Below are 26,041 nucleotides of genomic sequence, written 5' to 3'. Positions count from 1 at the left end.
CGCTGAAGGCTCTGGGCTACGTGAAGCTGAAGCCTTGCCTGGACACATGTGTTATGCTTTGCTCTTGCTGCTTTGTTGATTCTGACCTAGGGAGTATGTGAGGAGAGGTGTCACACCTTTAGGCTGCTTCAGATAGCGACGGAGAAGGGCTGGGGGAGGGAGACTCCCTAGGACAGACAGAGGTGACAGATACTGGACTGTGAACCTGGAAACTTGGCTCTAAGCCCTGACTTGGCTACCATTCCCTTTGTGACACAAGGTATATCCATTAGCACATCTTGGTGTCAGGGTATACACATCAACTTTACAAGGCAGGGGCTCAGTAAGGCCAGGTTCCTCCCGGTGACCAACCTTCCCAAGTACTCATCCATTCCTGCGTCTCTCTTAGGGAGGAGGAGAGAGACCCAGTTTGGTCGTGAAGTAAGGGAATGGTTCCCAAACAACTCAGGAGTTCTACTCCAGATACCTAGGGGGCCTGCCCCTCCCCAGACCCAGGCTCCAGACCACAGAACAGACAACACAGGCAAGCAGGTGGAAAATTCCCTCTGGCTCTCTGCCCAGGCACCCTGGATTACAACTGTGCCAGCGTGGGCAGGCAAGAGCTGGGAGGCTAGGGTACCAAAAGATCGACCAGCAGTTGCTTCGAGGCCTTTGTAGCTCGACTGTCACCACTGTCCAGTCACATAAATTATACTTTGCTCCAGTGGACAGACAGACAGAGGCTGGGGATTTGTTAAAGCCTATATGCATCTCAGGAGTTGCTGTCCCAAGCCAAGATCATTGTTGTGCCTAATCTTCCTGGTACTCTGGTCCAGGGGTCCCTGTGACTCTAATGGGGGACAGGAGCCTGTAGCATTTCAGAGGACACACACAAATAAAGCTTTGGCAAGTGCTGCAGGGACAAATGTCCCTGTGTATGTTCCCTGGGTTCTGTGACCTTGGGCTGTACTACTCCCCTTTAGTCCTTGACTTGTCCATCCAAACACAGGGACAACAGTCTGTCCCTGTCCTCCTGAAGGGCATGATGCCACACCCGTGCAGAAAAGTAAATAGCTGGGTGTACTCGTGACTACAGGCTGGGAGGCAAAACAAGTCCCACACCTACAAGTCTAAGGATCTAGGGCCTGAAGATCCAGGGCGGGGGGTGGGGTGGGGAGTGGGGGGGTGTTCATTGCATCTGCCTTTTCCCTGCTCTGCAGATCTCTGAGTTACCATGGCAACATCTCCTGCCCATCTTTATGGAGGCCTTACCCAGGATCTGGAACTAGTCTCTAGAAGGTTTATCTACAAGTACTTTTATGTTGCCAGTCAGTCCAGAACTAAGGAAACCTCTTTCTTCTTTGTTAGGTTACAGCCCGACAGCCTCATCCAGCCGCTTCCCGAGAACATGTCATTTTTCTGTGTCTTGAGGTGCAAAGAATCAGTGTGACGAGGTCGAGGTAAAACCCCTACACGGCTCTGGGAAAGCCACTCAAAGGCCACGTCCCACTGACCTGGAGTCAGCAGCCTGTAAGCGTCATCTCCAACCTGGGAACATTGTCCGAGTCTGGGTTGGCAGGCAGGAGAAGGCCCTAAAGATAAGGCAGGGCATGAACCCGACTCCATGACAGCCCATTAGCTCCGCTCCAGGAACCTAACCGCCATGAGTCACCCACAGCCAATCAGGAGGCTCAGCCAGGTACCGCTTTCAGCCAGACACACCTGTAACCTGCTAGCCATCTGTTGGACCACACCCTTGCCCCAGCCATTCTAGAAAGAAATAAAAATGTGTACAGCTGCGTGTGTGGAGCTCTGTAACTCTAAAATGGAAGGGGCTGCGTTGTGGCACATAGTGATTCTAGACAGATACAGACACATAGGCATGCACAGGCAGAGCTGAAAACAGCACAGCATTTAGACCCCACTTCCTTCCTCCCTCTGCCTAGGTCACTAACATCCCCGGCCTCCACCTCCTAGGTCAGAAATGGGTAGTCGAGATAAAAGCCTATGACATTGCAATTGATGTAGATATTTCTTCCATATTCCATGGTGGCTTTTTGTGAACTACTGGGCCAGCAGTTGCTCCAGACATCTCCCCTTAAGATTTCCCTCATTTTCTATCAACAAACACACAGAACAAAATAAGCAAGAGCAACTGAGACCATCCAGAGAGGTTGCTCTGGGAACCCTGGCCTGGAAAGGCACTGAGAGCTCTCCTAGCAGACCCTCCTGATACAGACTGGGGCTCAGGCCCAGCGAGATGGGGTGCTCTGTGCTGAGGAAGGATCTTCTCACTGATATTGCCATGCTCTCTTGCCAAAGTTCTAGGAGGCGGTCAAATACTGCCAGCTGCTGAACATGGTGATGCCCAAGCCTTAAGTCTCAGCACTCAGGAAGCAGAAGCAGGTCGATCTCTTGTCGGTCTGAGGTCAGACTAGTCTGCATATCGAGTTCCAGGCCAGCCAGGGCTATATAATCGTGAGATTCTGTCTCAAAACAATGTAATGTCAGCTTCTGCCTCTTTCTGGAGGTCCTCCTGGGTGGGTACCCTCAGCTGCTAGTGACAGACGGCTTGTGACCAGAGGAAGGCCTGAGAAACGGACACTGAATCTCTCCACCTCCCTGCCTAGGACCTGTGCGACCTAGAAGACCACAGGCACCAGAACTCAGTGCTGTGTTATACAGGGCACGCAAGCTCCCTGGGATGGAACCCCCAGGCCTTGCCAGAAGCCTAACTCCTCCTTCAGCAGAGCCTGCAGAGATCAAAACTAGCTATATCTACGAAGCACATACTTTTTTACTTTTTTTAAAAAAATATATTTCTTGTATATTGATGAACTGATTGTGTGAGGACAGGACTCAGAGGCTTGTACAAGTGTTCTGCCCTGAGCTATATCCTCAGCCTGAAGTTCGTATTTTGGGTCAAACACCAAAGGGAGATGACGGTGAAGGAAGAGGGCCTCTGCCCCCACAGCTTTTTCTCACAAGGGCAGGTATGGTAGCTTTAGCAAAAGGTCCCTTCTACTGTCTCACCTCCAAGATCACAAACCCAAATCTAAGGCTGCAGGTAAATCCTGCAGATTCACAAGATTTTGTTGCTAGGTTAGACAAAAGGATCTAGAAGGGGGGCAAAGGCTTGGCTGGCACAGTCCAAGGCATTAACCTGGTGTGGTTAGGACCATAGGGCAGACAGAGCCAGGGAAGCCTTCTCTTCTCACAGGCTGGTGGGCAGCAGGCAGTGGTGGGAGAAGCTTTGTCTGTGGCTGGAGATCATTCTGTCCGTTGGTAGGTCGTTTGTCCTCAGATTTTTGCCTGCCAATCTAGCCCTGACTATTCCGGGGAACAGAAGCTGGGCCAAGGTTCCAAGGTGTGACAGGACAGAACTGGGGGTGGGTCTTTGTGTATAACTTTAGTCTCTTTTGCATGCTGGGAATTTCCTTTGTGTTTCCCACAAAGAGGTGTGGCCAGGGACCTTTGCACCCCCACTTTGAAGCGAAAGCTGAGTCAGAGCCACTTTGCTGGCCTGGCCTACTGGGAGTTCTCTGGGCTCCTGTCTGGTCAGGGGCATCTGGGGAGCAAACACTAAGGTGCAGGGCGTTCAAGCAGAATTCTTGTTATGGTTGGGGAGATGAAACAGGTGTAATGTTGGAAGAGAGGAGAGGAGAAGAGGAGGGAGAGGAAAAGAGGAGAGAGAAGAGAGACAGAGAGAGAGAGAGGGAGAGAGAGAGAGATTGATTGTGGCATTGACTGGGTATACACCTGAAATCTGAGCACGGAGGCTTAGGCAGGAGGATCTGCACACTAATAGACTTATGAGATCCTATCTCACTCCCTGAGTAGGGTGGGGAGAACACCATTTTGTGAACTTTATGTCAAGAAGGTACCATGGCACTTAAGTTCTGTAACTTAGCTGACCAGGGCAATGTGATGAAGGTTCACACTGCTGTCCACATTGCCTGGATAAAAACACAGGATTCAAGCTGTGCACAGTGCCCCATGCTTTTAATGCTAGCACTCAGGAGGCAGAAACGAGGCAGATCTATGAGGCTACCCTGCCTACATAGCAGATTCTAGGCCAGCCAGGGCTACATAGTGATACTTAGTGAGGCTGTCTCAAACCAAACCAAATTGGGTGGTGTTGGCTCACACCTTTAATCCCAGCACTTGGGAGGCAGAGGCAGGTAGATTTCTGAGTTTGAGGCCAGTTTGGTCTATAAAGTGAGTTCCAGGACCAGGACAGCAAGGGCTACACAGAGAAACCCTGTCTCGAAAAACCAAAAAAAAAAAAAAAAAAAAAAAAAAAAAAAAAAAAAAGAAAAGAAAAGAAAAACCTCAAGTGTTAGCTTTGACTTAATGAGGCTACCTACACAACTAGAAATCAGGGAGTTTGTATTTCATGGGTCTGATTTCATGCTGTGCTGAGAATAACCCATCAATGCAGAGTAGAGAAGGGTAGACTTGGGAGTGGAAGTCCATCAATCCATCCTTGCATCAGCTCTCACCTTACCTGGCCTGATGCAGCCAGTGAAGGGCGAGCCCCTCCTCTTTGGCTCTGAGCTGCATTCTTTTGTGCTGAGCACTGGGTTGGCAACTCAAGACATCAGAGCAAGAAAGCAGAAAGGACACTGCCAGGGCACCTGGCAATGGATAATCTGCTTACCCAGCCCCGCTGCCCTGTGGCTGTATGGTGCTAGGCGAAAGGGACAGCAGCATAGGGCCTGGGAGCAAAGGGCTCGAGCCTGGAGCTTGCTTCCTTCATCTCAGTTATGATTAACACAGAAACCGTGGCAGCTTTCTACGCCTCCTCGCTGCTGACGCAGTCTGGGATGTGACTCTCCACTGAAACGTTTTTTTGTTTTGTTGTGTTATGTGGGTACAGTGTTTTGTGTCATTGAGACAAGGTCTGTAATCTGGCTAGTCTGAAACTCACAATCTGTTCTGAACTTGTGGATACCCTGGTGCCAGGTGCCATTTGTGGCACTATTTGAAAGGATTAAAAGGTGTGGCCTTGTTACGTCAATGCAGTGGGTGTGGCCTTGTTGAAGGAAGTGTGTCACTGGGGGCGGGCTTTGAGATTTCATAAAGCCCAAGTCAGGCTCAGTATATCACCTTTCCTTCTGCTTGTGGATCTGGATGTATGTCTGCATTGTGCCATGCTTCCTGCCATGATGAAAATGAGCTAAACCTCTGAAACTATAATAAGCAAGTCTCAAAAAAATAAATGCTTTTTTTTTTTTTAATGAGTTGCCTTGGTCAGAGTGTCCATTCACAGCCAGAAAACATTGACTAAGTATACAGGAATATGCCACGACACTGGGTTTTTCTTGCTAGTGTGTATATGTGTGTGATATATACATATTTTTTAAATATATATTTTATGTATATTTGTAAATATATATAAATATATATACAATATATTATATTATATATAATTATATATAATAATATATAATATATAAACATATATATTTATATATTTTAAATATATAATATATTTATATTTAAAATATCTCATGTAGCCCAGGCTGGCCTGGCACTTGGTATGTATCTGAAGATGACTTCGAACTTGGATCCACCCCCTAAGTGCTGGCACTATGACTTGTGCCATCATACCTAGCTTACATAGATTATTTTCCCCCAGCGCTGACTGAATTTTGAATGTAGTAAAGCTTTACAGATGCTAGGCAGGTGCTTACTATTGAGCTCTGTCTGCTGTTGGCTCAGCTGAGATTTTTATTTCGCTGTCTCCACCCACCCCACAGCTGCAGAATCAGGATCTAGCCTCCACAGGACCCTCGAATCCCACACAGGCCTTCGCAGACAGAGACAAGGCCTCTGCCCGTTCCAGCCCTGACTAAGCTGAGCCACACCCCCATCCCAGGAACAGTCTGAGTAGTGCCTCAAGTTGGTTTCTGTTGCTGTGATAAAAACACTGACCAAAAGCAATGTGGGGAGGAAAGAATCATTTAACTTACAGTTCCACATCACAGTCCATCACTGAGGGGAGTCAGGGCTGGGACTCAAGCAGGAGCCTAGAGGCAGGAACTGAAACACAGGAAATAGGGAAGAGTGCTTACCGGCTTGCTCACCTTGTCTTTATATAACATCTGGGGATACCTGCCCAGGAGTGGCACTGCCCACAGGGCTGGGTCCTCCCACATCAACCATCCATCAAAACAAAAACAAAAACAAAAACAACAAAATTCCACAGTCTTGCCTCTAAGCCGGTGTGATGGAAGCATTTTCGCAGTTGAGGCTCCTTCTTCCCTGATAACCGTGGCTTATGTCAAAGTGATAGAAAAATCGCTGGGCAGTGGTGACGCACGCCTTTAATCCCAGCACTTGGGAGGCAGAGGCAGGTGGATTTCTGAGTTCGAGGCCAGCCTGGTCTACAGAGTGAGTTCCAGGACAGCCAGGGCTACACAGAGAAACCCTGTCTCGAAAAAGCAAAAAAAAAAAAAAAAAAAAGATCTAGCCAGCAAAAGTAACCATGTGTCTGGTACATGATGTACATTCAGTAAACTTTTGTTTTATTTTATATTTTTAATTTAATTTTACTTTTAAAATGTTTTTAACCTTTATTTTTATTTTATGTGAGAACGAATGTGCTGCCATTAGGTGTGTCTGTATGGTAATGTGTGTGCTGGGTCCCCTTGAACTGCAGTTACAGATAGCTGTGACCAGCCATGTGGGTGCCACCTCTCTAGTTCCTTTAGAGATTTTTATTTGTTTGTTTTATATATATGAGCAAACCATTGCCCTCTTCAGACACACCAGAAGAGGGCATCAGATCCCATTACAGATGGTTGTGAGCCACCATGTGGTTGCTAGGAACTGAACGCAGGACCTCTGGAAGAGCAGTCGGTGCTGAGCCATCTCTCCAGCCCTCCTTTAGAGATTTTTAAAACAGTTTCAGGACCGGAGAGGTGGTTCAGCTACTAAAATCACTTGCTGGCTGGATGTAGTATCGCACGCCGTTAGCCACAGCACTTGGGAGGCAGAGGCAAGTGGATCTTTGTGAGTTACAGGCCAGCCTGCTCTCCACAAGTAGACCCTGTCTCAAAGCAAAGCAAAGCTAAAGAAATAAACAAAGAGAATATCTGTTTCTCTTGCAAAGAACCCAGGTCTGGTTTCTAGCACCCACATCAAGTGGCAACCATTGCTTAAACTCCAGCTCCAAGGGAGCTGATGCCCTCTTCTAGCCTATTTGGGCAGATTATTGTCTGTATGGTGCTGTACATACAGACACACACACATACATACATACAAATAAAGTAAAACAACAACGAAACCCAGTTTCATGTCTTTTAGGCTGGTCTGTAACATGCTCTGAGGCTGTTTGACCTTTGACCTTTGACCTTCGACTCCATCTCCCAGCTGCTGGGATTACTGTCTTTTGTAACCACACCTGCTTGCAGTTTTTTTTTTTACAAAGTTGAGGCTAGAACTCAACATGCATTCTAGGCAAACGCTGCGGTGTGAGCGATATCCCAGCCCCCAATACATACTTGTTTTGAAAAAAAAAACTTTTAACTGCATTTTATTAATCCGTGCGTATAGGCACATGTGCATCGGTGAGTGTGGCGATCAGCCGACAACCGGTAAGCATTGGTTTTCTCCTTCTACCAAGTAGGTCCCAGGGATGAAACTTGGGTTGTTGAGCTTAGAGGCAAGCACCTTTATATGATAAGCTGCCTCATGTGTCCTCTTAAACATTTTAAGTATCTACTGAATGCCAGGACTGAGGACCCAGATAGGAGGACATGGGCCACATTCACCAAATGTTCAGTAACTCCATTGTCTGGGTTCTTCTAGGACCAGGGTACCTCCCTCGGTGCCCTACTTAGGACTGTGCACAGGAGACCTTCTGTTTGAGTATAGTAAGACTTAATGAGTGTATTTTGAACTCCAGCTTGCATCAGAACGTCAGAATCCCCTGGTTGGCCCCTCTGGTTCCAGCCTTGCAATGTGGGACTCCAGGGGCCGACTGAGTCGTGGGAAAGGCATGTTACATGTAAACTGCCAGGTGTTTCTGTCCCTCCATACTTTGATAAGTACCCGGCTGTCATCATCACAGAAGGCTTTTAAAGCTTTATTTAATTTTGCCAAGAATGGTGATGCACACCTTTAATCCCAGTGCATGGGAGGCCGAGGTAGTGGATCTCTGAGTTTGAGGTCAGCCTGGTCTACATAGCAAGTTCCAGGTCAGCCAAGGCTACAGAGTAAAAAGCTTGTCTCAAAAAATCTCCACCCCAAAACAGCAACAACCCTCCAAAATTTACCTAATTTTGATTTTTTTTAAAAAGATTTATTTTATTTATAGCTGTACAGATGGCCATGAGCTATCATGTGTGTGGCTGCTGGGAATTGAACTCAGGACCTCTGCCGGCCCAGTTCGCTCCAGTCTCGCTCATGTAATTCACTGTAGCTGTCTTCAGATGCACCAGAAGAGGGCATCAGTTTACAGGTCAGTGCTCTTATGCCTTGAGCCATCTCACCAGCCCCTAAAAGATTTATTTATTTGTTTGTTTGTTTGTTTGTTTTATACAGGTACACTGTTACTTTCTTAAAACACTCCAGAAGAGGGCATCAGATCTTATTACAGATGGTTGTGAGCCAGTATATGGTTGCTGGGAATTGAACTCAGGACTTCTGGAAGAGTAGTTAGTGCTCTTAACCACTGAACCATCTCTCCAGCCTGATTTTTTTTTTTTTAATTTATTTTTTTTGGCAAGCTAGGGACGGAAGCCAGGACTTTGTGCATTCCAGGCTAATTACTTTCCCTCTAAGCCATAACCCAGCTCTGAACCTTTTCATTTATAGATAAAAGGCCACACAGTGACCTCATCTTATTGTCACAGCATCTTGTGATACTTCAGAGCCAGGGTGGCACCTCTGCTTCTCACCAATGGTTAAGTGAAGGATAGGGCAGTCCCATGGACTTTTGGGTCCCTGTCCTTTCCCTCTATACTCTTCACCACACTTTAGGGAATTATTGGGAATCAGCTTTTCAGTGGCCGTATCCTTCACAAGAAGGTGAACCCCAATTCTCATGCTCCTTTTTATTTTGAAAAACTTATTTATTTATTTATTTATTTATTTATTTATTTATTGGGTTTTTTTCGAGACAGGGTTTCTCTGTGTAGCCTTGGCTGTCCTGGAACTCACTCTGTAGGCCAGGCTGGCCTCGAACTCAGAAATCCACCTGCCTCTGCCTCCCAAGTGCTGGGATTAAAGGCATGTGCCACCACTGCCCCTTATTTATTATTTTTGATTATTTTTGTGTCTTTGTGTGAATTTATGCTTGTGTATGTGGGTGCAGAGCTCTTAAAGTCCAAAAGAAGGTGCTAGAGCCCTGGCGCTACTGATGGTTGTAAGTCACCCCGGAAGTAGGTGCAGAGAACTAAATGTTGATCCACTCACGTCCTCTGAACAGAACACAGCATTATTATTATTATTGTAGTAGTAGTAGTAGTAGTAGTAGTAGTAGTAGTAGTAGTATAAATAAGTACACTGTAGCTGTCTTCAGACACACCAGAAGAGGGCTTCAGAAATCATTACAGATGGTTGTGAGCTACCATGTGGTTGCTGGGATTTAAACTCAGGAGCTTTGGAAAAGCTCTTACCTGCTGAGCCATCTCTCCAACCTCCTTCTTCATTTTCCTTTGAGACTGGGTCCCTGTATGCTCCTTGGCTGGATGGAAATTTGCTACACAGTCCAGGCTGCTTTAGACGTGGGCTAATTCTCCTGGTTCTGGCTCACACTCACAGTCAGCTCACAGGTGAATTTCACCAGGGCTTCCTCTGAACCCCACCCTGGCTCTGATCAGCCTGGATAAAGCCCTACACACAGTAGGTGCTCAGCAAATGTTTGTAAAATGAACTACATATGCAACGTTTAGCTTTTTATTTTTCAGTTTATTTGGCTCCTTGAGGCAGGCTCTCCCTGTTAGAATCTGTCATATTTGATTTTAGACATCTCCTGATTTTCTGCTTTGATCTCCACCCCATTTGAAGGAAAATCATGGCTAGCAATCTTCTCTTACTGGGATGTCTGAAGACAGCTACAGCGTACTTGTTTATAATAATAAATACATCTTTTTTAAAAAAGAGTGTTCATGCGGGGGGGTGGGGGGGAGGGGTGGCGCACGCCTTTAATCCCAGCACTTGGGAGGCAGAGGCAGAGGCAGGCAGATTTCTGAGTTCGAGGCCAGCCTGGTCTACAGAGTGAGTTCCAGGACAGCCAGGGCTACACAGAAAAAACCTGCCTCGAAAAACAAAACAAAAACAAACAAACAGAAAAAGAGTGTTCATCTTTGAAAAAGTAAATAAATAAAATAAAAAGTGAGTTACTTGGGATGGAAAAAATAGCTCAGTGGTTAGGAGCACTGGCTGCTCCTCTAGAAGATCTGGGTTCCATTCCCAGCACCCATATGACCGCTCACAGGCATGCAAATGGCACACACACACACACACACACATGTATATATGTATGTACACATACATATATATGAATGCAGGTGAAATACACATAAAATAAATAAATCTTTTTTTTTAAATGAGCCATACATTGCCCCCAGTAGTCACACCAATCTTCTCACTTCTCAGGAGCCTGTTGCTGCCCCATGCCGTGGGTGAGACAGGGTTAAGCACTTGGGCTACTAAGCAGCTGAGAGCCTTGTGCAAGGTAATGCCATTTGCTCAGTGAAATACAGGCTTGGATTATTTTCCTTGGTGAGGAGCCCTCACCTACTTCATTGCCAGGGACAGCCCCACCCTCTCGCTCCCTCTCTCCCTCTCACTTATGGAGCACCAGTCTTTAGCCACCAGTGGGGAATCTCCCAGGTGGAAGTTCGGGGAATTCCTGGGATCATGGAGACCGAAGGGGAGACATTCGCAGGAGCTGGGCACTCTTCAGTGGCTGCCTGGGGTTCTTCAAGCAAGTGCTCCTCCGGCCAGGTCTAGAGGCAGTCAAGTGTGGAGAGCACTTTGCAGGTAGGTGGGCCCTCTGGAGGAGGTGAGGAGCAGTGAGCACACGGTGCCCCCCTCTGTGTTTGGATTAGATCTGCTGGCAGCTCGCAAGAGCTGTGGGCTGGACTTGGGTACTGTGGGATAGCTGCGGCTCTGGACAGGAGGCGACCAAGGCTTAGTCTCCAACTCTGGATATTTGGTTCCACCTAGTGGTCTCTGGTATTTCAGCTGTCTTTTTTCTTTTTCTTTTTTTTTTAAGACAGGGTTTCTCTGTGTAGCCCTGGCTGTCCTGGAACTCACTCTGTAGACCAGGCTGGCCTCAAACTCAGAAATCTGCCTGCCTCTGCCTCCCAAGTGCTGGGACTAAAGGCGTGCGCCACCACCGCCCGGCTATTTCAGCTGTCTTAATGGAAATCAACAAGAAGATCCAGTGACCTTTTAGGCATTGAAGAAGTACGCATGTGCGTGTGTGTGTGTGTGTGTGTGTGTGTGTGTGTGTGTGCATTCATGTGTGTGTGTGCATTCATGTGTGTGTGTGTGTGTGTGTGCATTCATGTGTGTGTGTATGTGTGTATGTGTGTGTGTGCATTCATGTGTGTGTGTGTACACCAACCCAGAGGAAGACATGAGGTGTCCTGCTCCATCACTCTGCCTTATTCTTTTGAGATAAGGTCTCTCAGTAAACCAGAGGCTAGCCTGGCTCCCGAGAGCCACGGACATCCTCCTATCTCTGCCCTCTAGCACTGGAGTTATAAGTATATGGAGCCACACCTTTTTTTTAAAGGAAGTACTTGTTTATTTATTTATTTATTTATTTTCTTCCGAGACAGGGTTTCTCTGTGTAGCCCTGGCTGTCCTGAAACTCACTCTGTAGACCAGGCTGGCCTCGAACTCAGAAATCTGCTTGCCTCTGCCTCCCAAAAAGATTTCTTGCTTTCCTTCTTTCTTTCTTTCTTTCTTTCTTTCTTTCTTTCTTTCTTTCTTTCTTTCTTTTTCTTTTTAAAGATTTATTTATCTATTTTATGTGTATGAGTACACTGTAGCTGTACAGATGGTTGTGAGCCATCATGTGACTGCTAGGAATTGAACTCGGAACAGGCTTGCTCCCTCCTGCCCATTCGCTCAGGCATAATACACTGTAGCTATCTTCAGATGCACCAGAAGAGGGCATCAGATCTCATTATGGGTGGTTGTGAGCCACCATGTGGTTGCTGGGATCCAAACTCAGGACCTTCTGAAGAGTAGTCAGTGCTCTTACCCGCTGAGCCATCTCGCCAGCCCCAGCGAGATTTTTTTTTTTTTTCAAGACAGGGTTTCTCTGTGTAGCCCTGGCTGTCCTGGAACTCGCTCTGTAGACCAGGCTGTCCTCGAACTCAGAAATCTGCCTGCCTCTGCCTCCCAAGTGCTGGGGTTAAAAAGGCGTGCGCCACCACCGCCCAGCTAGACTTATTTCTTTATTTTGTGTGTGTGAATACTTTACTTACATGTATGGATGTGCACTACAATGCCCTGGAACTGGGTTGCAGAAGACTCTGAGCCATTCTATGGGCTCTGGGAATTGAACACAGGTCCTTTGCAAGAACAACAAGTGCTCTTACCCGCTGAGCCATCTCTCCAGCCCCAACACACCCGGGCTTTTTATGTGGTGCTGAGACTGGACTCAGATTCTTTTTTTTTTTTTTTTTAAGATGTATTTATTTATTATGTATACAGCATCCTGCCTGCATGTAAACCTGCAGGCCAGAAGAGGGCATCAGATCCCATTATAGATGATTGTGAGCCACCATGTGGTTGCTGGGAATTGAACTCAGGACCTCTGGAAGGGCAGCCAGTGCTCTTAACCGCTGAGCCATCTCTCCAGTCTGGAACTCAGACTCTTATGTTTGCACAGCAAGCTCTCCTATCCACTGAGCTGTCTCCTAGCTCCTCAAGCTTTGTGGAGTGTCTACCATGTGCAAGCACAATGTGAAGCAGGATGTGGTATATGTGTGAATATGAAAGAAAAGCAGAGGCCTAACGCTGGCTTCCATCAGCCCTGTGCTAAGATTTAGCCCAGTGGTTCTCAACTTCCTAGTGACACGACCCTTAAATACAGTTCTTCATTGTGGTGACTCCCCACCCCCAGTCATAAAATTATCCCATCGCTACTTTGTAACTGTAATTTTGCTGCGGTTATGAATCATGGTGTGAACATCTGTTTGCCAATGGTCATAGGTAACCCTTGTGAAAGGACCGTTCAACCCCAAAGGGGTTGTGACCCACAGGTTGAGAACCACTGATCCGGGTTGGGGCAGCTGCCTGTGAAGCAAATGAGGCTCACACAGTAGAGATGTGGCTGCTGAGTCTGTTGCTGTGGGACTTGACTTATTACAGGTCTTCTGTTTCCATGTCTGAGAAGTAAGAGCGTTGGTATAGATCATCCATCCCTGAGTTCTTTGCTGTTACAGCTCTGCAAGCTACAAAGGAGCAGGGGATGGGCTTAGGGTTGGGAGTCAAATAAACCTTTCGTTTGGATCTCTGCAGTCACTTACTAGCTGTGTGTCCTTGAGCTGGTTTCTTTATCTCTCTGAGCCTGTGGAACGATGTAAAGGCTAACTGGTAAGCATGAGTGTTTAGGACAGAGCCTGGTACTTGGGGAATGCTTAGTACAAATGACGTTATCTCCCCTTCATCCAACTAGCCACAGAATATGGCAGAAAGAACGTGGCGTGGTTCTGGGGCAGGTCCTTGCAGCGGTTTTCTGGGAGGATTAGAAGAGCCAGACTAGTTCTGAGCATGGAGGAGCATGTGTGGTGGTGCTCAGGGAGGAGCATGTGCCGCTCAGGGTGGGGCCTTGCCGCTTCTCTTAAGAAGACACAGGATGTGGGGTCCTAGCGTCCTCTCTCTGATGACATAATCTGGGTCATGGTAGTGTTGAAGCTGAGCTCCTGGCTGACATGCCAGACTTCAGACAGAGCTCTGGCAGCTCCCCAAGACTCCTCAGGAGAGGATGGACACTCTGATCTTTCTCTCTGTCTCCTCCTCCTCCCTTCTCTTTTTCTCCAGGAACGCCTAGTTTTACACAGCGTGCCGGGACCTACTGGGTAGGGTGGCAAGGTTCCTGGTCAGGAAGTCTCGTGGGAGAGCTGCTTTCAGATTGAAAGTCTTGGGAGCAGTGGTCAGTTAATGCTTGCCAGTGAACTGTGTAAATAGCTCCCAGCCAGTCCTGTGTCCTGTTTGCTTTGGCTCTTCTCCTTAGCTACAGAAACCAACAGGGCATACAGATTTCCACCGGTAGCCAGCATGTCTGTCCTGCAGAGATGGACGAAGAGAGTCCATTCCCTCAGGCTTGGTATCTCTCACACTCCCTGCAGTGAACCCCTCAGTGTTGCTGGCCCTCCCGGAAACAATACATCTCACCTGCTTATGCTGTCTGCCCATCCCGCACCCCTTGAATGTAACCTAGTCGAGTCAATACCCCTCTGTGTGACAGTAGGTGGTATCCTCCCTTGCCTCTGAGATAACATCTGTTTGTTTTGTTTTGGAGTCAGGGTTTCTCCTGTGTGATGCGGGGTCTCCTGGAATTCATTCTGTAGACCAGAGTGAACTCAGAGATCTGCCTGCCTCTGCTTCCCGACTGCTGGGGTTAAAGGTGCCCACCACAGCGTCTGAACTCCTTGGTCTAGCTCCTTCACCTGGTGACGCTTGCCCCAACCCCATTGCCCTCCTCTCCATTTCCCTAGATTAAAGGCATGCACCACCACTGCCCGGCAGTTTTGGCAATTATTATAATTCAATTTTTGACCTTGAAAATTAAAAAAAAAAAAAAAGCAAAACCAGGATCTTGCTATGTAGCCCAAGCTGGTCTTGAACTCTGTCCCCCTGTCTCAGCCTCTCGAGGGCTGGGATTACAAGCCATAGTCACCATACCCAGCCTATGATTCTGTTTTGAATGTAGGATCTGTCTTAGAATTGGGTAGAACTGGGAGACCTATGCTCCAGTTACAGTCTGCCTCTACATCACATGCAAACCTCATTTCCCCGGTTGCAGTGCTTGGAGCAGGTCCCTCCGAGCTGCTCCTCAATCTGTCCTGCTGTGCTCTCAGAGCCTGGGAAGGGATGTGGTAGGGAGTGCAATGTGTGCGGGCCAGCACAGACAGCTCAGTGTCCAGCAGAGGGCCCTGGCCAGACCATGGCCAACAGGATGGGAGGAAGGGCCGTCCATGCCAGACGCCTGACTGGAGGCGGACCCAGCTGCCAGCTGCCTCTCTTAATTCCAAGCAGCCCTTAGGTCCCTCGCCCTCACCTCTCTGAGGCAGCTGTGCCCTGCTTTCCTGGCCATGCGGTGGCTGTGGCCCCTGGCTGTCTCTCTTGCTGTAGTGTTAGCTGTGGGTGGGGTCTCTGGGACTGCCACCTCGTCTTTGGTTGGGCATAGAGCCAAGGTCCAGGAGCAGCAGAGTCGACCCCGAAGAGGCGCCAAGGACGAGGGGCCCAAGGAGGTACAGCACTATGTACCTGAGGAGTGGGCTGAGTACCCCAAGCCCATCCACCCTGCTGGCCTGCAGCCCACCAAGTCTTTGGTGGCCACTAGCCCCAACCCAGACAAGGATGAGGTCACCCCAGGTAGTGGACAAGAGCTGAGGGCCAACCTGACCGGGACACCAAGTCAGAGGCTGCAGATTCAGAACCCCCTGTATCCGGTGACGGAGAGCTCCTACAGTGCCTATGCCGTCATGCTCCTGGCTCTGGTGGTGTTTGCTGTGGGTATCGTCGGCAATCTGTCTGTCATGTGCATCGTGTGGCACAGCTACTACCTGAAGAGTGCCTGGAACTCTATCCTTGCCAGCCTGGCTCTCTGGGATTTCCTGGTCCTCTTCTTCTGCCTCCCAATTGTCATCTTCAATGAGATCACCAAGCAGAGGTTACTCGGGGATGTTTCTTGCCGGGCAGTACCCTTCATGGAGGTGAGTATGTCTTTCTATAGCCCAATTGTAGGCTAACACCAGGGAAGGGGCTCCAGGGTCCGCAAAGACCCTGAGAGCAGATCTGTAGGTGCATATAATCCCAGCACTCCGGGGTTCCCATTCAACTAGTTTTCTCTGTGTCATTGGGGAAGGAGACAAACCCTGTCAGGGAGAGAGACAAACTCAATATTGGCTTCTGGGAGCTCTCAGGAAAGAAAGCAAGGCAAGCCAGATGAACAGGCAGGTGTGCAATACCACTGGCTTGGGACCAGCCTGGTCTCTGTTTTAGGAGTAGCTGCACAGAGGACTTCTCTCTAGATTCTGAGCTGTCTGTCTCTGATGGGTGGTCCCCCCCCACCAAGCCAATTCTCTTTGGACTCTCCTTTTTCTTTTATTGTGCCTCTTGCCTGTCCTGTACCCGTGGCTCCTGTTTTTAGCCCTTCAGTTAATCCCAACATCCTAGCAATTTCCTATTAACATCCCAGGCTGAGTCTGTGTTCATTCCCTGTGGATGCAAACACCAGGGACAGGCCCTTTTTCCTTTTCTCACTGAGATTCTTGTCACCTTCCTTCAAGGTCATCTCCATTACTGTCCTCCTGAGGCTTCTCCGAGAGGCAAGCTCTACTTCTAGGTACTTGTAGAAACAGTCGTGTTAGCTCTGTCACTGTATTTTGCTTGTCCCAGGACATATCTCATCTTGTCCCCTGCTTCTTTAGTTAGCAAGCATGGAGGGTAGACCAGATGACCCTTCTAGCTCGTTTGCTCTATAATTCTGAAGGATAGTGCTTGAGTACCTTTGAATTGGGACTTTCTTGTTAGGATAAACACATAGGTGAGAAAGACTGGGCAGACCACAGGGAGACAGCTTAATCAAATCACTGCACACATCTATCCATGTGTGAAGGTTGTCCTATCAATGATCGCAACAGACAGTGGCCAGCATTCCTTTGTTTTCATTCTTTATTTCTGACTTTTAAATCCCCCCTCTCGTTCTTTTAATTTTTCATTCTGTAGCTTAAGTTGCTGTGGAACTTACTATGTAGATCAAGCTGGCCTCAAATTTACAGTGATTCTTTGCCTTGGCCTAGCATTTCTTCCTTTGTTTATTAATTGATTAATTTGTGTGTGCGTGCATGTATGTATGTGTGTGTGTGTGTGTGTCCTATAGTTCAGGCTAGCTTCAAATTTACTATATAGTAAGTTCAAGGATGACCTTGAATCCTCTGTTCCACTTGTCTCTATCTCCACTCTAAAGTGCTGAGATTATAGGCATGTACTTACCACAACCAAGTTTATTTTTCCCTTTTTTTAAGATATGGTCTCACTATGTCATCCAGCCTGGTTTACAATCAAATTCACAAAGGCCTCCTGATTGGTGGGATTTGGGAAGAACAGCCTCTCTCTCTCTCTCTCTCTCTCTCTCTCTCTCTGTCTCTCTCTCTTTCTCTCTCCATGGCTTCTCTGTGTAGACCAGGCTGGCTTCAAACTCACAGAAAACCTCTTGCCCACTACATCTAATGGGAACAGCAATTTAAATCCTGGCTACAGGGAACTGGAGAGATGGCTCAGTGGCTAAGAGCACTGATTGCTCTTCTAGAGGACAAGGGATTGGTTCCTTGCACCCACATCAATAGTTCACAACCATCCACAGCTTTAGTTCCAAGGGATCTGATGCCTACTTCTGAACTCCATAAGCTCCAGGCATATACATTGTATATGTAAGTATGTGCACACAGAAACAATCATAATATGAAAAGAAAAATAAACACATTTTAAAATTAATAAACCTTGGCTACAAGGGAATAATGAAGGATTAATGGCCTCCCATGAGCTGGACACAGGTTCAAAGCTCCAATTAGCTCTATATTAGTGATTATTACAAGATTGGTTACTCTCTGGGGCTTAGACATTGAAACGTTTTTTTTTTTCTTGTTGTTTGATGGACCATCTCATTTATGTGGCTCTCTCTAGCCTTGAACTCATTGAGTGTAGACCAAGCTGGCCTCAAATTCACTGAGATCTACCTGTCTCTGCCTTCAGAATGCTAAGATTAAAAGCATGAGCCACCATGAGTGACATTGATCTTTAAATCTTACCTGTTATCTGGTAGTCATTGCCCAGGTGAGCTAAGTGGCTATGTGTTTAGGTATACAAACTTTGTGTGTGTGTGTGTGTGTGTGTGTGTGTGTGTGTGTGTGTGTGTGTGTATGTTCATGTTGTTTTGTCTCATCGTGCAGCCTTAGCTGGCTTAGGACTTGCCAGGTTGGTCTCTAACTCATGGCAGAGATCTTCCTGCCTCTGTCTCCCGAGTCTGGGAATAAGTGCATCACTGTGCTGGGCCAGCACATTGCTTTAGAATTGAACAGATTATACTAGAAACTGGGCTCTTTGTCCACTGCTGGCCATATGACCTTGGTAAGGTATTTAACCTGCCTAAACCTCAGTGCTCTCATCTAGGTTGAGAATTATCTGAATGAGTTGGGGATAAACTTAAGGGCTTCATACAAACTAAACACGTACACTTCGAGCCCCAAAGCTTTTCGTTATTGCTGCTGTTGTTTTAAGATGGGCTCTTCCATTGTAACCCTGGCAGACCTGGTACTTAACTCTAACTGTAGCCCAGACTCAAGCTAATGGCAGTCTTCTACCTCTGCCTCCAAAGGGTTGGGATTGTAGCTGTGTGCCACCATGTCTGGCAACTATTTTTCTTGTTAGGCTTGAACCCAGGGCTTTTCACATAGGCAAGCCTTCTGCTGAATTGTATCTCCAGTCCACTGCCCCTTTTTTTAGTCTGGGATATTGAATTCAAGGCCTGGAGCATGCGAGGTCAGTAGCCCACCACTACTGAGCTATATCACCATGACTAATTTGCTCAGGTTGATCTTGGGCACACTCTGTAGTCTAGATAGGCCTTGAATTTTTTTTTTTCCTTAACCACTCAATCAGTTGAGGTTCTGTAGGTCTGAATGGCCATGTCCAGCAACCAGCCCTAATTATTATTGTTGTTGTTATTATTATTATGTTATTATTATTATTATTATTATTAATTTTATTTTTTTAGATATGGCCTTATGTAACTCAATCTGACTTCAAACTTCCTATGTTACTAAAGATGAACTTGAACTCTTGATAGCTCAATCTCAGCTTCCTAGTGCTAGGGTAACAGGCATGAGCATCACACCCAGCTAGTTTAGTGTCAAAGCATCACACCCAGCTAGTTTAGTGTCAAATATTCCTCTCTCTCTCTCTCTCTCTCTCTCTCTCTCTCTCTCTCTCTCTCTCTCTCTCTCTCTCTCTCCATGATCTCCCATTGCTCCCCTTGGCTCCAAATTCACTATAATGGAGGATGGCCTTGACTTCTTCCTCCTCCTCCTCCTCCCCCCTCCCTTCTTCCCTCCCTCCCTCCCTCCCTCCCTCCTTCCAGAGTGCTAGATTTACAGGTGTGTGTCACTCACTCCCTGGCTAGTCCTGATTCTGGAAGGATTAAAATGAGTAGCTTAGAATCAATCTAGCCTATGGTGGTTTCTACTTGGGCAAGGCTTAAGGAGAAGATGGAAGAAGGCAGGCCCACAGCAGCTCTTGCATGTGGCTGTAAGCCTCCGCTGCTGCCCAGAACTCTCCCGTAGGGAAGACCCCAGGGTGGCCCCTTGGTAAGATTTGGAACCATTTCTGAGCTGGAGGGGGAAAGAGAGAGAACGCTGTTTTGCTGGAGGCTGGAAGCTGCTCCTCAGCAGGCCCAGACTCCCCTGCCAAGAGAGGGGGTTGGGGTTCTTACAAAGGACACTTGGTGGCAGTGCAAATAAACCCTGGATTGTGTTACCCCAGCCAGAGAAGGAGGGAGAGGGAACACAATTCCCCCAGCCCCCCACCCCCAGTGGGAGCCATCAGCTAGAAGCTCAGGGGACTTTCCTCTGGCTAGCTGGTGTCTCTTGCCCTGCTGCTCTGGCTTCTTCTTGGCTCAACCGGGGTGACTTTCCTGTGTGCTGATGGATGAACAGTATGAAGGGATGATGAGAGCCCAGGCCACTCTCCAGGGGGTACTCCCGCCATGTTGGACTACTTAGTACAGTTTGGGCAGGGTGAAACCAACAGACAGCGGGCGGGCCGAGTTCCCTGGCACTTACTCAATGGTCTCACATGGGAAGGTACAGGAAATAGAAAGAGCTGCAAAAAATCCAAAATTTGTCCATTCATTTTTTTTTTTTAATTCGAGACAGGGTTTCTCTGTGTAGCCCTGGTTGTCCTGGAACTCACTCTGTAGACCAAGCTGGCCTCGAACTCAGAAATCCTCCTGCCTCTGCTTCCCAAGTGCTGGGATTAAAGGCGTGCACCGCCACTGCCTTTATTCTTTCATTGTCCATTAGTTCTTCCCCTTCCTCCGTCCTTTCCTTCTATCTGTTTTGAGACAGGGTCTCATATACCTCAGGCTAGCCTTAAACTTTTTGTATGGCCAAGGTTGGCCTTGAACTCGTGATGCTCCAGTCTCTGGCTCTCAAGTTCTGAGGTTCATCACGCACACATGCCATCATGTCCAGGCTAAGCCCAGAGTTTCTATGTCTTTGTCCTGGTTCTTCCTTAGAGGTAACTTCCAGTGTCTGAGGGATGTCAGAGTCTGTGGGAGGTAAGTCTAGCACACCTTAGCTTGGGAAGTGGAAAAAGGAGGAAGAAATACCTACCTCCCTCAGTTTCTCCGTTTATCGCTTATGTGGTCGTGGACAAGTCACTTTTTCTCCCTGTGCTTCCATTTCTTCTGTATGAGGGTGCATTGGAGTGCTAGGATCACACTGTGTGTGTGTTGACACAATGCCCCTGCACGATCGAGATTTTGTGACATATAGGGAGCGCTGGATGGGTAGAAAATGCTTTACCAGTACCAGCTACTATCATGGCTACTATTCTCTGTTCATGTGTAACTCAAGTTCCTACTCATCCTACCAGGATGTCATTGGCTCCACAATCATTCAATTAAGCATTCTCTTCCACATCCTTGTTCACAGGTCTCCTCCCTGGGAGTCACAACCTTCAGTCTCTGTGCCCTGGGCATAGACCGATTTCATGTAGCCACCAGCACCCTGCCGAAGGTGAGGCCCATTGAGCGATGCCAATCAATCCTGGCTAAACTGGCCGTCATCTGGGTGGGCTCCATGATGCTGGCTGTGCCTGAACTCCTGCTGTGGCAGCTGGCCCAAGAGCCCGCTCCCACAGCGGGAACTGTGGACTCGTGTATTATGAAACCTTCAGCCGACTTGCCTGAATCCCTCTATTCGCTAGTGATGACCTACCAGAATGCCCGCATGTGGTGGTATTTTGGTTGCTACTTCTGTCTGCCCATCCTCTTCACCGTCACCTGTCAGCTGGTGACGTGGCGGGTGCGGGGCCCACCGGGCAGGAAGCCTGAGTGTAGAGCGGGCAGGCATGAGCAGTGTGAGAGCCAGCTCAACAGCACCGTGGTGGGCCTGACTGTGGTCTACGCCTTCTGTACGCTCCCCGAGAACGTTTGCAACATCGTGGTGGCTTACCTCTCCACGGAGCTCACGCGGCAGACCCTGGACCTCCTGGGCCTCATCAACCAGTTCTCCACGTTCTTCAAGGGGGCCATCACCCCCGTGCTCCTCCTGTGCATCTGCAGGCCTCTGGGCCAGGCCTTTCTGGATTGCTGCTGCTGCTGCTGCTGCGAGGAGTGTGGAAGGGCCTCAGACTCCTCCGCCACAGTCAGCGCGGACAGCAAGCTTAAGACGGAAGTGTCCTCCTCCATCTACTTCCACAAGCCCAGGGAGTCGCCCCCACTCCTGCCCCTGGGCACCCCTTGTTGAGAGCAGGCGCAGAGCCGGTGGGGGAGGGGTGCCATCCCGATCCATCATGGTGTGCTGATTCTTTGACACGGTCTCACTTTGACCCCTCTCTCATTTTTGCTGTTTAGAGATGGACTTGGCTCATTTTGTCAAAGTCTGGGCTTTTCAAAGCTCCATCTACAAACGATGCTGTTCTTATCCTCCGAGGGGTCTGCCAGCCTTATCCTTGTAGGTGAAGATCTGTCTAGGTCCTTAGAGTTGCCTAGAATCTCAACCTGGCACCCTAGAGCCAAGACTCGGCCTTTTGCCTGTTCTCCCTTTGGTCTTAGGATCTGACTGTTGGCTGAGCCCGTCCATCATCACGATGGATCATCTGTTGAGCTCCAACATCATTTCTCTACTTCTACCTAGCCTCCTATCCTGGACCAGGGACTTCTAGGGGGCTAACCTAACCAAGCCCAAGACTCCATTTTCTAAAGTGGGTCTGTCTAAGCCCTGGATGTCTCTTCCCTTTCCCCAGAGGATTCTCTCACTTCCGTCTTCCGTTCTCAGAGGTACTGCAGTTGCATTGCCCGACCCCCTCCTTCCTGTTAGGTGCTTTCCTGTAGAAGGCCATTCTGGAAAAAACAATAAAGTAGGTACCACAACCCTGTGCCCACGGAACTTCCTGGTCCACGAATGACAGTGTCTAGGCATGTAGCAGAGCCTTTTCTAGGGCGGGACAGTCTCCTTAGCCTGGGCTTATAGTTGCTTTGCCTTGGGGGAGGGGTTCTAAGGGCGTTATAGCTTTTAAGGGACAGAGAGGATGGGAGGCTTTGAGAAGCGGGCACTAAACCCAGATGCCCCCCCACCGGAAGTCAGCCCACTAGTCTCTGGAGCCCCCGCCTTCGTCCATCCTCTCCACAAAGCCCCCATTTGAGGAGATCCACACAGCCTGCTTCTCAGCCTCCGTCACTCTTAACAGTAGCTCTTGTTCAGCTTCTTAGAATGGACTGTTTGCTTCTTAGACGGCCCAGCTGCCTTCCCCCCTGCCCCCACCGCCCCCACCATATCACCCTTCCTAGAAGCGTTCTATAGTAGGTCCTAGTAGACCCAGTAGCTTCTCCTACTGGTTCCTGCCCTCCAAGTCATTTCTCCCGGTTCTTCCCCCGAGGCACTTCCAAAGAAAGACCCCCTTCTCTCTGCTGGGCTATGGGCCAGAAACGAAGCTCAGCCAGGGCCACGGGCATGGCATTCCTTCTCACACACCCAGCTTTCTCCGAAGTACTTTTATCTGGAGCTCAGCTCTGGGTTCCACAAAGACTCTTGCACATCAGTCCAATCTAGAACTTCTACTAGCACAGGTCTTCAAGGGCACAGGGTCATGGGCAGTCCAGCTCCAATCTTTGCTCAGTCACCCATACCTACCCCTGGGCCATGGCCCGCCCAGTGCCCAGCCTCCCTCCCCACTCCTCGGAATCTGAACAGCCTTGTTCTCACTCCCTGGGACCCACCCCCCAGGGCCATCGATGCTGGCCAAGAGAGGGAAGCTGTTGCTAAGTGATGGAGCTGCCATACGCACCCTTTGTGCTGGAGAATGACACCCACCCGTTTCTCGGCAGACCTGTTGCTACAGTGACCAAAGTCTCCAGCTTTGTGCTTAGGGACTTTGAATGTGTGGGTAGGTGGACAGGGGGCAAAGGTGGGCCCGTGTCTCTGAACAGAACCAGCAAGGATGTGCTCTCTTCTGTCTTCCCTTCACCCCATCTCCGCACACACCAATAGCTCCTAAGGGAGGAAGAAATGGGCCGGGTGAACTGAGGTGAAGTCAGAGGCAGGGAGAGGGTTGAGAGTGGAAGGCTAGGGGGTGGGGTGGGGGTGGGGGTGGGGTCAGCATCCTGTTTGGTGGCCTCTTCCACAAAGGGCACACTCTGGACCTCCCTCCTGCCTGCTGGCTGGCTCAGAGCTGAAGTGGGGGGTGGGTGGGTGGAGATGGTGGCTCCTAGACCCTACCCCATTGCCACCTTCCGAGCCTGCCAACGTGAACGGCTTGCAAAGCTAGTCAGCAGGACAGGCAGTCTTGGGAAAGAGCCACTATGCCTCCAGCCGGAGCCAGCTAAGGAACAATGTGGGATTTGTTGCTCAGGGGTCCCAGGCTTCAGGGGGAGGGGTTGTTGCTCAACGGTGGGCAGTGGCTTGGAGCTGTGATGCTTGGGAAGAAATGACGGCATCCACAGTCCTTGGAGCCTGATGCCAGGGGTGAGGTAGCCCCTGCTATTCCCTATGGGTTATCTTTGTTCTGTCTTGGTTCTATCCTTTACCCTGGGTCCTGCTTCAAGCTAAGCCTCAGCTTCTCACTCGGGGAGCCACAATGATCTCTCCTTCATTGAGGCCTATGGTCATTAGACGAGGCCAGGTACATCATATGCTATAGCTGTAGCTCAGTGGTAGACTGCCTAGCATGTTCAAGGCCTTGGGATCTACCTCCATTGTTTTTGTTTTGTTTTGTTTTTTTGGGGGGGAGGGTTTAAAGACAGGGTTTCTCTGTGTAGCCCTGGCTGTCCTGGAACTCACTCTGTAGACCAGGCTGGCCTGAACTCAGAAATCCACCTGCCTCTGCCTCCCAAGTGCTAGGATTAAAGGCGTGGGCCACCACTGCCCAGCTACCTCCATTGTTAAAAAGGGGGGTGTGTTATAGCATACTGCAAGGCTCGGTGCCTTTTGGGATTCAAATCTCCAGCAATATGGAGTAGATTTGCCAGGTATTTTTAAACACATTTTTTAAATCATTTTTCATCGTGTGTATATGAATGAAGTATGTTCACATGGACACAGTAGCCACAGAGGTCAGAAGTCACCTGACATGGATCCTAGGACCCAAACCTGTGTCCCCTGCAAGAGCAATACATGCTCTTAAATTCGGAGCCACCTCTCCAGCCCCTTGGCCAGGAATTAACTCATCCACTTTTGCCCTGAGAGGGCCCAACCATGGTGGCTGTATGTACATACTATCCATAGTTTATTCCCTATTCAAGAACAGGTTGTTTAGGCCCTGCTGCATGTCTGTTGTATGAACTCACTGTGCAGGGCAATGTTTTTGCATGCAGTGATAACTGGCTCATCTTCTCTCATCAAATCGCATGTGGAGAACACAGGACCGAAGAGGCAGCTCAGTGCTGAACCATCCCAATGGTTGAGAACAATGGTCCTCTCCCAGATACAGGCATATGATCACACGGACTACCTTGAAGCAGGCAGGGTAAAAGACAGAGCCTGGGCCCATCATCCTTCTTAACTAAGAGTCACATCTTATACTCGTAAGGTATTGGAAAGCTGCTGGTTGGTTGGTGGCAAACTCTCTCCAGCTTTTCCTCAAACCTTTTTCTCCCCATGCCATCAATGGAAGCCAGGGCCTGGTCTACTGCACAACAGATCAGCGCTCTGCCACTGAGCTAAGAGGATCCCCCCAAAAATAGGAGATCCTCTTCGAGGCTGGATATATTCATGGCTGGGTAGTGGCCTCCCCCATATCCTCACACAAACCAAGGACAAAAGTGAATGGTTTTTTTCCTGCAGATGCAGGGTGAAGAGATTGGGTTTTCTACATGGGACATTCCAGTCTCTATTTCCAGGCAAAGGGGAGGCAGAACAACAGGGAGTGGGGGAGGGGAGGTCCAAGAGATTGGGGGTATAAAACTAGGTATGGTTGGATTCACAGTGGATCAAGGAGGGCCCACAAGAACTGAGGCTGTGAGTTCCAGCTAGACAGAGTAGGAATTCTATTCACCAAGTAATGAACGGTTGGGCCCTTTCCAAGAGACCAATAGTACAGACAGGAGACTGCAGGCCCAGTATACCTCTGAGGACATTTGATTTCTCCTGGTGGGACTGGGAGAAGGGAGAGGATGCAGAGTTCTGGTTCTGGCTCCACTTTGGCTATATGGGAACAAGCAGGCGTGGACTGGACAGGGGCCATGGGCTGAAGTGCTTATGGAGAAGAGCAATTCAGTCTGAGTGCTGCACGAAAGGCCTGGGTCTGGGCAGCTCCTCTCACAGACCTGCTTAGCTCCACTTGTCAGCTGTCAGCATACATGAGAAGGAGAAACAGGCAACAAGCAGGGCCCAGACATACGTGTGGGAAGGTGTTCCAGTGTGAGCGCTCGTGACAGGCCATTGTGTTTCCAGTGAGTGTGAGTACGAGCTTCCTGTGGGTGTGGCACCCTGTGGCCATCCCTGTGTATGTGTGGGGGTGCTCGTGTCCCGCGGGTCTGCTGGTCAGTGACATCTGCGGGAAACAACTGGCACCGTACACACCCCCCAACACAAAATTGGTAATTTATTGTTGTCATTATTAGGAGGCAAAAAAAAAAAAAAAA

General features: G+C 48.8%; 2 protein-coding genes across 2 annotated transcripts in view; one reads left to right on the top strand and one right to left on the bottom strand.

Moving 5' to 3' along the window:
• The first annotated feature begins 15,068 nt into the window (after positions 1–15,068).
• Positions 15,069–22,338, top strand: Gpr37l1 (G protein-coupled receptor 37 like 1). Its single transcript, XM_031341505.1, has 2 exons — positions 15,069–15,893; positions 20,892–22,338. Exons 1-2 carry the CDS (start codon positions 15,270–15,272, stop codon positions 21,705–21,707), a joined length of 1,440 nt encoding a protein of 479 aa, XP_031197365.1. The 5' UTR covers positions 15,069–15,269; the 3' UTR covers positions 21,708–22,338.
• The window catches only part of Arl8a (ADP ribosylation factor like GTPase 8A), a 13,573-nt gene continuing 9,747 nt past the window's right edge, over positions 22,216–26,041 (bottom strand). Inside the window, exon 5 of the mRNA XM_031340495.1 lies at positions 22,216–22,303. Within this exon, the coding sequence (XP_031196355.1) occupies positions 22,216–22,303 (88 nt within the window). The remainder of the gene's footprint in view (positions 22,304–26,041) is intronic.

The sequence above is a fragment of the Mastomys coucha genome, unplaced genomic scaffold, assembly GCF_008632895.1.
Source record: "Mastomys coucha isolate ucsf_1 unplaced genomic scaffold, UCSF_Mcou_1 pScaffold1, whole genome shotgun sequence".
Taxonomy (NCBI): domain Eukaryota; kingdom Metazoa; phylum Chordata; class Mammalia; order Rodentia; family Muridae; genus Mastomys; species Mastomys coucha.
This window is presented reverse-complemented; position numbering and strand designations above follow the sequence as displayed.

Coding starts and splice junctions, on each gene's coding strand:
- Gpr37l1 (XM_031341505.1), top strand. CDS start 15,270: ATGCGGTGGCTGTGGCCCCTGGCTGTCTCTCTTGCTGTAGTGTTAGCT. Junction 15,894..20,891: donor GGGCAGTACCCTTCATGGAG/GTGAGTATGTCT, acceptor CCTTGTTCACAG/GTCTCCTCCCTGGGAGTCAC.